Raw genomic sequence first — 12,520 nt, 5'->3', positions numbered from 1 at the left:
AAGACTTTATGTTAAACAATAGCTTTAAAATCTGAAGCAGTTAAATGTTTCCGGGCACGGTAAAGGCTTGCTTTTACATACTAAAGCGAAACAAATTTCTGCTGAATTTTTATTAATAAATGACAGAATTTTTTTTTACAGCACCGTGTGGCTGCTACCAGTTACAATATGATCTATATATTTATCTTCTGGAAAAGATACAATGGCATACTGTTCTTCTTTGATAGTCCTTCGACTTCGGCACCCTGAAGCATTTATCAGCGTAACAACTTGCTTTTTTTTTTTTTGTTTTTATCAAAACCAATCAATAGTAGTTTTGGTCTCTCTTCCTTACGCTCCATGCTAACATCCTTTCTCAAAATACATTTTTGTTGTCGTAACTTAGCGGGATAAATCATTGTTGCTGGAGATAGCATACTCAGGTCTTTGAAAACTCCATTTTTAGTGAAGAAAGCATAATCGTTATTTAGTTTACAGCAATTAACTACTTTTGATTCTTTGCATTCTTTGTTCCGTAACAAAAAACAACCCGTTATCTGCAGTATTTACTGAGCCAATATCACATAAAAGAAGACGTGACAAGATGAAGAACAAGGCAAGAAAAGAGCCTTTTTATACCTGCAAAACCGAGCCATGAATAAAAGCTGGCTGTAATTCATATTGAGCAGAGTGTAGATATTGTATTTACCAAAGCATCTGATATGTGCGTCAAATGCGTGAATAAAAATGATTTAAAAAAGTTTTTTACCATTTAAATAAATTGTTTTACATGATTATATTTTACATGCAGTACTTATCTATAAAAATTTGTTTGTATATTATTTTGTAGTTTGTGTCAGGCCGTAGAAAAATGACATGTTTTCATCAAGTCCGGTTAACCAGAACTTAAAACAAGGAAAACATTTTTAACAAGCTTTTATAACATTTTCCAAACAAAAGAATGATCTAAAACTAAATTGTGTATTTTTCTTAAAAAAAAAAAAAAAAAAAAAAAAAAAGCACTATAAATTCAGATAATTAGATGAAACAAGGTAATACTAATAATTTTTTTACACGGAAATCAGCAACCAGAACTCAAAACAAAAACCATTTTTAAGACATCGTGAGTTCTGACTTATAGTTGTGGATCGTTTATAGCTATAATTGTGGACCATTCTGTAAAAAGAAAATAACATAAAAACACACTTACGCAAAATTAGTAAAAGATACCCATATTTATACCAGAAAGAAAGCAAAATACTGTTAGTTTTTTCTTGCTATAAGTTGATGTTTAACAAGCTTGCTACTTTGTAGTGAGCTACGAAATATCAGGTTGCTAATAATTGTCTTATTTTGATAGAAATATCTGGTGATTAATTTTTTTTAAAAAAGAAGTAAACGTTTTCATAAAAATGTTTCGTTTCTTCAGTTAAATTCTAAGGGGGTTTTTAATGAGACCAAATTTCGCTAAATTCATTAACGGGCGGAAAACTAAAAACACCCATGATGCTAATGAAACAGCTGTCATTTCACGAATCAGACATTGTAATCAATAACTGGATGTATATAACTTACTAATAATATTTTAAAGCGAATCAGTAGATACTAAACCAGATAAAAATGATACAAGTTTTCATCCTGAAAGAATATACAACACTTATTTTAAAACCTCCTTTAGTATTTAAGTCGAATGTGTCTACGCATTTTTAATTGAGCAATCTGAAAAGCAAATATTGGAAATCTATACATAAACCCCCAATGACTAAAATTACTACAGAAATATTAATCCAAATCAGTGTAGAATTACTATAAGAAAGTAATATTACTGCGATAAGATTACAAAAAAGAATTCCAACTTGATCGACTTTGATAATAAATTGAATATGAAACAGATAATATTAACTTGTATTTTTACAAAAGGTGTCGATATTCCAAATTTAAAATAAAATACCGAACCAAATTCAAAGAATAAATCTTATAATTATCTCTTTAAACTAACAAGGAAATTGAAATAGAAACACTTAGTTAAGGAATTCGTAAAAGCGTTTTGCTAGCTGCAATTATATACATATGTAACCTTTCATTCACTAACTTAAAATCTCTGCATTTCACTTTATCGGTGCATAATCCAAATCCATTTATTCAAAAGGACAACTTTACGAAAAACCCAAATGGAAACCTACATAAGAAGAAAGGTAACAAAAAGATAGTCTTAATGAGAGCAGAGATTTGCTATTTTGGTATCATAGGCTTCAAACCAAACTTTAGTTTTGGTCTTGAGTTTTTTTTATTTAGGATAAGCTCTTGTGCTTTTTTTTCATTTTTTAGATAGTTATGTTCTAATTGTCTTTTGTCTTCTTCAAGTTCCCTTTGTTTTTCTAGCATCGCTAACCGCTCCTCAGCCTGAAACAAAAATTGTTTATCAGGGCCGTAAAAAAGTTGTTTACCATAGTAAAAGTTTCAAGATTAAAAGTAAAAAATAAAACAAACAACAACAAAATAACTACAATAAATGATAAAACTCACTAATTTTCTCTCTGACTCACGAACTTTTTCATATGCATTTTCAATCTCTTTTTTTAATCTTTCAATTTCTCCCTTTAGCTGTTCCTAATAAAAAAAAGTATAAATGTTTTGTAAATTTCTCTGAAATGAGATTTGAGAAAAATTGATTTTCTCAATAAAGAGGCCAGGGGATAGGAACACAAAATCTGAAAATTTATGTCTATCCGGGAGCCTACATACTCTGAAAAAATATTATTACAAAAACATAAAAAGAATAAAAACAGCCACTATTCTGTAAGTAAAAATCTAAATAGAAAACTGAAAGTGTGTGTGTGTCTGAAAAAATCATTGCAAACCTCTTTTCCTTTGAACTGCTCAGCAATCTCTTTAGTTCTCCTTTCATACTCCCCTTCAAGATGATGTTCAACATGTTTTTTGGCTTCTTCTACTTTACGCATAACCTCTTCATCAACATCTATTTTGCGCTTTGCAAGTTCTTCCTCAACACGTTTCATTACAATGTCTTCAATGCGTCTCTGAGTTTCCTCTTCAATGAACTTGGCTTGCATTTCAGTAGCACGACTATAATCACAATAAATAATTTAAATCTATTAGAAATAAATCTAAGATATGCATAACAAAACTAATAACACAACTAGAACAAATGATGGATTTACTTGTTCCATTACTTTTTTATAGTTCATTTTTTATGATAAAAATCTTTAAATGAACAGCAAATAGACTGCTGCTTCAATTTTCAAATTACAATGGTAAATCTTCAGTTCAAAACAGTAATCATCTTTATATAGTTACTGAGACATTGGTATGGCTATAACTTATAACTTGAGGTTTAAATTTTAAAATTAAATAGATACATTTTTCTTTGCCTCTCCATTTCTTCTGTTCTAACTCCAGTCTCTATTCTTGTGTCATCTTCTTCCTCCATTTTATCTCTTCGCTGCTTTGATCTACCAAACTTGTCAACACTAGGTGATCTGGTTCGAGAACGACTCTTAGAATATCTCCATTTCTTTCTGCTAGGTGATCGACTTCTATGACGACTTCTTTTGTGGCGGTCTTTTTCCCTTTCTCTTTCCTTTTTAAAACATAAATAAAAACTCCACATTTAGAATACATTCATATCACACAAAAGTTTGATGCTGAAATAAAATAAAACAAATTTAACTTTAAAGCATTCTTGACGTAATACCTTATTTTTTCTTCTTTTAGGAGAAGTACTGCGACTCCGAGAACGAGAAGCTGATCTGCTTCGGGGCATGATGATCCAGTAAATCTAACCTAAAAATTTTGTTTAACAAATAAAAAAAGGTTCCAATTAATAACTAATACCAGAAAAACTGCTCTTGATCATCTAAGAGCTGTATTTCATTGATACAGGTTTAAGTGTGACTTTCAAATTAAATGTATCACATCTTCTAATAAATCAAAACAAAATGATTTATCAAATAATCTGCTTAGCCAAACCCAACCCATCCGCAGCCTATAAGGAGTATATAAGGGTGTATTTGTTAATTATTAGCTTTAAACTTATATAAAAATATGTGCACAAGTTCAAAGTTGACAAAAGAAAACTTGATTCAAAACTCTATATAACTTCCCCTAGAAACATGGCTTACTCTACTTGACATAGACAATGATCAAATCATTAAAAATTCACTTGAGTCCATTTTTCAAAAATCTGTTTTAAAATTAAACTACTTTTATAAATACTTACTACTAAGCACTTACCAATCAATGCATTCTCTATAAAATCTTATGGTAGACCTAATCTTCTTTGGATGGTAAAAACTTGAATCAGCAAAAAGCACAGAGCTGGTTGTATTTTCTCAGCTGACTTAAAATTCAGTGAGAAACCTAGCTACCTACCTAACCACCTGTTCAACCCAAAAAATAAATCGTTTTGGTAAAACATTTGTCTTTAGACTTCAAATAAGTTAATTTCTTCTTTCTAAAAGTTTTTTACCCACGAAAAGCTGTTTAAAGTGGAGTTAAGTGGAGCACACTAAAGGTGTGTTTGTGATTATTTAAATAGGTAATGGTAGTTACAGGCATATTGACAATTTCATTTTTTAATTAGAATTTAGGAACCAACACAGAGATTATTTAATTGTGCAACCATCAACCATATACCTATTTCTAACCACTTTATGTGTTAAAAATAAAACACAAAAATACTTCGGTAGATTTCAATTAAATCTAATCTATAGCACATGGACGCGACGTAGAATACCGTATCGCTAAGTTTTCCCTGCATTAAAAAAGAATTCTGAGAAAATTAAGATTTTCGATAAAAATTAGTAACACTACAACTAATATACACACAAAAAACGATTGATACATTTTCAAATTATCCGAATAAAATTTTTAAAGTCAGTGGCTTTGATGGTCGACAGTGCATCACAGCTCCTCGCGCATATGACGACCTGGAACTAGTATTTTTTTTTTCGTGCGTCTTAGTTATTCGTTACCAGGATATATATTTTAGTTTCCAATCACAATCCTTAACCACAATCCTTATATCTTAAACTCGCTGATAAAATTTAAATTTTTTACTGCTGATTTAGATTTGATTGTTAGTTTCATTTAGTGTCACTGATTTAAAAAATGAAACCATTATTATTTTTCAGGATGAAATTTTTTTTTAAATAGATGGTTCGCATCGACAGAATTTCATAAAATTACAATATAAATAGTTTATCCATTTTCATATATAAATATTAAAACTTAACTTTATGTCATTTACCTTTTTTTAACTTCTCTTAAAAGAAATAAAAAAATTGCACTCAACAAGTGTTTACTAAGAAGTAAATATTTTTGGAAAAAAAGTTACGTTTAGGACGGCTGGGGTATTAAACTACCCCAACTCAAAAACTAACTTTTTGCAAATATCTTTGTGTTTTTGTTAAAGTTAATTGTTTAACTAACATCAGCAGTCGTTTCTCTATAAGTTTAAAAAAAAAAAAAGCATTATAAAATTTTTCTCTGTTACATAAAGCTGTTACACACAATCTTGTTATGAGCCTTGCAAACTGAATGATTGCATGAAACATATTGCAGGAGAGTTTTTCTGTCAATTACACTAGGTCAGATACAACATCTTTTAATTTATTGTGTTTGTATTAATTGCGCTGCTTGCTGTACATGTAAAAGATTATTATTTCCGACTATTTTTTGAAAAAGACTTTTAGCTAATTTTTTTTAAATTCTCTTCTTCCATGTGACGCCACATTTTTATAGTTTGAATGAATCGACAAGAACAAAGTTAAAGCTTTGTATACTGCAATATCCAAAATATTAACAAAAAATTGTGAGTGGCCATCGATTGCTCATTCGACAACTTGAATAGCGTTTGAGAAAATGGTCTAATGTGCCATACCACCTTTATATTTTTTAATCTAGAATGATGCGTGGCTTTTCATTTTGATCAATAATAATTTTACTTTAAAAGGTTGATAATAAAATGACGACTTCATTTTTCTTCTCCAAATCTCTTTTATGTTTTGGGTTTTAGAATAAAACACTCAAACTAGTAGAAGCAGGACAGTAAATTCATAAACCTCATTAACTGTTGTGTCAATCGATTGTTCTAGTCTAACTCTAGCTTCTGAAGTAGTGCAGTTAACAACAATTTGAATCGTTTCATGTGTTTTAAAAAGTCTAAAGGCAGCATCCAAACTCATACCACAAGTTTGAGCTGCAAGCTGTGTTGGGCCATCACTGGAGTTATCACTTGAAGCATAACTATTTCTGACTAAATAAATAATGTATGTAATATATAAGGTAAATAAATAATGCTAAAATCTATTTATAAACATCATTTAAATGAAAAAACTACTAAAAATAAAATAATTAGTTTCATGTCATTTATAGTTTATATATTCCTATGCTTACTAAAATTAAAGACATGTGGTATGGGTAGAAAAATACCCCAGCCGTCATTAACGTAGCAAAATTTTAAATTCTCAAATATTTTTGTTATTTTATAAGTAAAATAAGATGTTGCTTTCATGTTGAGTTTTACTTTTAAAACTTCATGATATGATACTAAATGATGTTCTAATTTTTCAGATCAAATAGACACGATTTGTGCCTGCGGTATGTAAAAGTACACCCTTCTGGGGTAGAGAAATTTAAGATTGACGTCAACAGTTTCTTTGGTACCTCGTTGTCCTTTAAGGGTCAATAAAATTTTTTTTTTATTTTCATAATTCTTCTTACATTATAACTCAAAACTATACTTTTTTTAATACACCAGTTAAAAATACAATAATATTTAAAAGTAAGTCTATCAGAATCAGGCTCGCTTTCATATTTTTTAAAGATATTTTTACTTGAAATGTCCATAAAAACTAACGAAGCTTCATAACCACATTTACTACAATAACCAAAGAAACTGTTGATGCCAATCTTAAATTTTGAGATAAAATTACACAACAAACTTTAAAACGATAAATTGTCATAAAATTCATCCATTTTAAATCACATAGTTCAAATACCAAATTATTATCATTATGTTTTTGAAAACAACGACTAGGGGAGAACCTTAATGAATGGGACAAACTCAGATTCTTATAGAAGCATCGGTGTAAGAATAGGGGAGAGCGGGGAGAAGTGGGACACGATTTTTTTTTTTCAGGATAATTGCAATATCTTTTTTATTTGATGTATGAACTGAACCAAACTAGTCTTAACAAATAAAGCAATATTTGGGGCACCAAATGCATCCCCTAAGATTGACAGAATGTTTTAATAAAGTATATATTTTTTTAGTTTAAGAGGAACCCTGCTATTGGGGTAAAGTGGGACAAGTGTGGGAGAAGTGGGACAAGTGTGGGAGAAGTGGGACAATGTTTTTGACACAAAGGGAAAATACTGAGTGTGAATGTAAGCTACCATTCCGAAGGTTCTATATCTTTGTGTTCTGATTCTTTTACAACTTTTATTAAAATTATTTCTAATAGCCTTAGACGTTCTATTATTGCTTGGCTGCCAAGCAACGCCATAAAAAAATTTGCCTGAGTCCTGTAGTGTGTAGAAGGATCCTTGATTGCTTTGAAATATTTATTGAACATTTAAAGTCCCTTTACAACCAAACAGTCTGATTATAAGCACCATAACAGGTCTGATTAGAAGCACCATAACACTGTCAAGGTATTAATTGGTATAGCACCAAATGCATACATAACATCTCTATCTAAATATTATGATGGACAAGCATAAGATAAATTTATTACAAGTGAAATTGGTTTTTATGATCTGTTGTACAAATATGATGAAGGAGTGGCAGATAGGGGTTTCAAAAAAAGAAGAACTATCATTTCGTTATTGTAGCTTATCAGTTCAACCAGGTACAAAATAAAAAGTTAAATAACTGCAAGTGAATGTAAAATACTTAAGAATCCAAATAGAAAGAGTCAAAAACAAAATAAAAAATTTTTGAGTTTTAAAAAATATATTTCCCATTTCAATGCTTCATCATATGGATGATATTATCTTATCGTGTGCTTTATGGAATTTAAAAAATTTACTTAAAGGTTACACTAAGATATTTATTTTTAAATTTAGTTGTACATAAGATATAAAAAATTTACCTGTAAAAATATACTTATAAGTACTGATGCCAGAAACCACCAACTCTGTATAAATCTCAGTTTAAATTTAAGAAGGACAGGAAAGAATAAAGAAAACTTAAGACATATGATTTAAACCGCACATTTTTATGGTACAATTTTATTACAATCAGTTAATAGAAATATCTGCAAAGACAGTTTTTAAGTAATAATTGTTCTAATCTTTACACAAATCATAGTCAACCAACCAGCTTCATCAAATGCAATTTTATCCAATGTATACCCATGAGCTGTCCATACTGTAAAATAACAAGTAATCATTTTAACAGTTCTCATTTAAACCTAACATTGCATATAATATCTTTGCTTTTTATTAAAAAAAAATTTTTCATACAGACTTTTTTTAACATAAGGAAGTGATACATTAGGATCTTGTGGTGTTGTATAGTTCTTATAAAACGAACATTTTATTTGTAAACAGCCTGGTGGGCAACACAAGGATTGGATAATTCTATGATGGCTTCCACCTAAATAGGACATTTCAACATCTAAGAATAATCCACATTCATTTGCAGTTAAGTTTTGATGAAGAGATTTCATAACTTCAAATAACTTGTTCGGTACTTCAATGCAGGTTTATCCGGATTCACAAAAGTTAGCCCGAAATAATTTGGTGTAACAACCACATGTCAAATTTAATTCCCATGTTTATTTTTAAAATTTTTTTAGAACATCATGAAGCTCTTCTAACTGAAAGCTAAATCAATTTTGAAGCTCTTCTAACTGAAAATTAAATCAAAGCTCATTTGTGTTTGGCCCATAATCATACACTCTATTTCAGCAAGTATTATTGTGGCCATATTTGTTTTCATGTTTTTACTAAATGAAAGAGACTTAATTCTTTACAGGCACTAATGCAGGATTAAATAACAGATAATTGTAAATATTAGGATATAATAATGTTGGCCAACATATTAGACCTTCGTCCCCTGCTAAACAACCACTATTGAGCTTAAAAGTTTCAGGTAGTTCAATACCGTTTATAAAAAGTTTTTTTTTTGTACTCATGGTCCACTTCTTCTGCTGTTTTAATAGGCATAATACTGTTTTCCACTGCAAAAAAAAGTTGAGCCGGACGATCGGACGACCCGTCGCAATTTTCTTTTTTTAACAATGAATAGAAAACATTTTTAATGACTGACAATGTGAAATTTTCTTAGTTTTTGTATTTGAGGTTTAAATTTTTGTATTCGTAATAAAAATGCACGAATTGAAAAATATGACAAAATAACATTCAATAAGATTTAAAGATGGCATTAGAATCATGTTATAAGCGAAAAAATATGCTGATCTCATTTTTCGTCTGCCAAATCTCAGAAAGTAAAATCAACAATCTTTTACTAGCATCGTTTTTTATTTTCTCATTTTAATTTCTTTGATGTCTAATTAGAAGGTAAGCTACTGCTTTTATAAAAAAAAAAAAAAGATTTAGTAGCACTCAAATTACACGGAACCGTGCGTGTTCCGTGAGCCCATTAACTTCTGTCCAGGCTAGCTCGTGCTCGATTGCACGGAAGATGATAAACTGCGGTAATTTTGGGGTAGTTAATATATTTTTGTTTTGAAGCAGTCGACACTAATAGCGTTGACAACTTCGTATGGAAGTGCGTTCCATGGGTGAAAGAAGTTGAAGCGAACGAGGTAGTTGTTGGTAATTTAACAATAAAAGCTCTACTTTTTCATGAAGTATTTTGACTGTTAAAGCAAGAGAATCATATTGCATCTTTTAGGCAGATAAGCAGCCTTATCTCTACCAGGACCTATTGGGTTCAAAGCAATCGCAATTCGTTCAAATCGTTGGTGGAGATGTTGAAATCTTGAGATTGGTGAAACTGGCTCATTGTGTTGCTGAGCAACCATGGTTTACGGTTAGGATAAGTGCTGATGATGGTTAAATAAGAAGTCGATTAAATAAGTAGTTGGTTAAGTAAGTTGCTCGATAATTAAAAAAGAATTATTTTAATTTTTTCTTATAATTTTTTTCAGATATATCATGGTTTTTGATTTAAAGTGATATTTCTGACCTAACCCTATCACTTTGACCCAGAGAAAAACTCTTGGGTGTTGATAGTGGGCACCTATTAGACTTTAAATATATAAACTTTGAAATGGAACAATAGCGTCCGTGGGGGAAAGTTGCGTGTAAAAATTCAGTATCTAACTAAAAATTCTTTAAACGATGGCACATGGTTTTTGGTTGAAATTAAGCATTTTATTCTGAACTTTATAATTACAAGGAAAAATTTAGAAATGAAAATATCATAATTTTACATTTACTACAGTTACATTGTCTTTACACATATTTATCATTTCATATTATTTTTAAATTTGTTTGCTGTTGTCTACCAAGCAATTTCTCAACCATTCTCCATATTGAGGATAGTCAGCATTGCATTTGAAGCATTGCCAGTGTAGACAAAAGTCATGATGAAGGGCCTCTATTGCTTGTTCACTATAAGTTCAAGGTGAACTGTCTTTTTTATGAATAAACTGGGATGGAATTTTAGTGTGACTGTAATACCTTCCAAATCAAGATATGAGTCTTTAAGCTTTGATATCTCGTCTTCATATAGAGGATCTAGACATTTTCCGAAACAAGCTTTGACCACAAGGTCAAACTTTTTGAGAGTGTCAATAAACCTAATGATTTGAACAGCTTATTTTTTCTCTGCAAACTGCTGCAAAACATCCACATTGTTCAAGAGTTTTTAACAATCAAGACTAACAAAAAGTCTTTCATGATAGGATTTTACTTGAACACGAAGAGCCTTTAATTAATCTTCCACAAATGGTGAGCGATCTTTCAAGGCCTTCAAGAGATAGTTTAAAAAACCAATGAACAAATGAAGCTCTAATGGTGGAATCACTTCGATCTGCACTTGAATCATGTATTTGGCTTTCAAAGAATGATCTAGAGAGCTGATTATAGAGCTTGAAAAACCTGAAATGAACGGAAAAATTTCAAGCATTGAAGCTCACAAAATTTGACCTTATGCTTTGTATAAGACTTTTAAGATTTGTCCACTAAGCTCCTGCATTTCAAAATATACCAATAGCAATCATGATAATAAAATGGCTTAAAACAACACATTAAAAGTTTTGATAACAATAATAATAGTTAAAATAATAAATATTGCTACCTAGCAATAATGATCATGTATAATGAAATCATAAAAATCCTTATCGAAATAAATGAAAATGATACATCTCTAACAAAATAAAAACAAAAATTGGTTGATAATGATAAAATACTAATGTTATGCAGGAGCTTATTTGCAAGACATGATTCTAGCAACTATTTACAAGAGTAAGCAATAGATCATTCTTTACGTATTTTTATTCATTTCATACTTTTCCATATTAACATATCAGGTATTTTGCATGAATAAGAGAAATTTAATCGTGTAAATGTTTGATAATTAATTTCATGCAAGGTATCATCATTATTAATCAATAAAAAGTCATTAGCAGGAATGACTGGAAGTGGTTGACCAACATTAGTTTGTTGTAGCCTAACTGTGCCTCCTGATGAAGCTGCAGCACTAGAAATTACAGAAGATGCAATCATTTCTGAGGCAACTTAGCAACCAGTTGCAATCTCAACCAGGTTTTTGTGAAGGGTTCCATCAGTGCAATCGTGTGGAAATTTTTTTCCAAGGATTGAGAAGTAATTTGAACACATCGTTTGGTTCCTCTCTGGCTGTTTTGAGATTATTGGCACTGATAAAGGATGCTTAAAATTTACCTACATTTGGGCAATATTGCAAATGAGGTAAATGCAGTTTGATAAACGAGTACATTTTGTTGGTTTGATAATGGAAAAAACAGATCAGTCAGATTAACTTGTTAGTTTAGAATCAGCTAGTGTGATATTAGCATTACTAGCCTACCACTCTGGCACAATAAAGGGAAGGTTTTCTTGCTAGAAAAAGTTATATGCATAAATATTAAGTTACCTTTTTAAAATATACGTCATTTTAAATTTTTTACATAGTAAATAATTTTAAAATTTATGAAAATAAAGATAATTTTAGTTTCCTATTATGAACAGTAGATAATAATGGTGCAGCAAGCACAAGAGTAGGCAATAAATTTAACAAATTATGTATGTAAACTCCTATTTTAATTAAAGAAGAATAAGAGATCAAAAACCTTGCTTTTAATGTTGTCTAATTGCAAATCAAGTAATAAAATAATGATGCAAACAATAATCTGATATGATTATATAGTGAGACATTTTGAAAGCAAATTTCTGCCGTGAACGCATTAGTTCCATTTTAAAATTTACATATTTGAAGTGAACTAGGTATCCACTATCACCAACCGAGAGGTTTTCTCTGGGTCAGAAAGTTAGGGTTTGGTCAAAAAATTCAGGAGTGCCTCAG

The 12,520-nt window shown here is 30.3% G+C and overlaps 1 protein-coding gene across 1 annotated transcript; it reads right to left on the bottom strand.

Annotated features, from left to right (window-relative positions):
• Nucleotides 1-1,835: 1,835 nt before the first annotated feature.
• Nucleotides 1,836-4,922, bottom strand: LOC149876286 (uncharacterized). Its single transcript, XM_090075506.1, has 6 exons — nt 4,234-4,922; nt 3,695-3,783; nt 3,360-3,580; nt 2,841-3,066; nt 2,506-2,589; nt 1,836-2,382 (listed from the first exon to the last, which is right to left on the bottom strand). The coding sequence occupies exons 2-6, from the start codon at nt 3,761-3,763 to the stop codon at nt 2,212-2,214; spliced, it is 771 nt and encodes a 256-aa protein (XP_089931632.1). The 5' UTR covers nt 3,764-3,783; nt 4,234-4,922; the 3' UTR covers nt 1,836-2,211.
• Between the last annotated feature and the right edge of the window lie 7,598 nt (nt 4,923-12,520).

This window comes from Hydra viridissima, unplaced genomic scaffold (genome assembly GCF_058129835.1).
Source record: "Hydra viridissima isolate aposymbiotic clone 2 unplaced genomic scaffold, HvirCarnegie_v1 scaffold_22, whole genome shotgun sequence".
Lineage (NCBI taxonomy): Eukaryota > Metazoa > Cnidaria > Hydrozoa > Anthoathecata > Hydridae > Hydra > Hydra viridissima.
This window is presented reverse-complemented; position numbering and strand designations above follow the sequence as displayed.

Excerpts from the sequence above, each read along its gene's own strand:
- LOC149876286 (XM_090075506.1), bottom strand. The coding sequence starts at position 3,763 with ATGCCCCGAAGCAGATCAGCTTCTCGTTCTCGGAGTCGCAGTACTTCT. Across the intron at positions 3,581-3,694 it reads CTAAAAGAAGAAAAAATAAG|GAAAGAGAAAGGGAAAAAGA; the intron begins GTATTACGTCAA and ends TGTTTTAAAAAG. Across the intron at positions 3,067-3,359 it reads ATGGAGAGGCAAAGAAAAAT|TCGTGCTACTGAAATGCAAG; the intron begins GTATCTATTTAA and ends TTGTGATTATAG.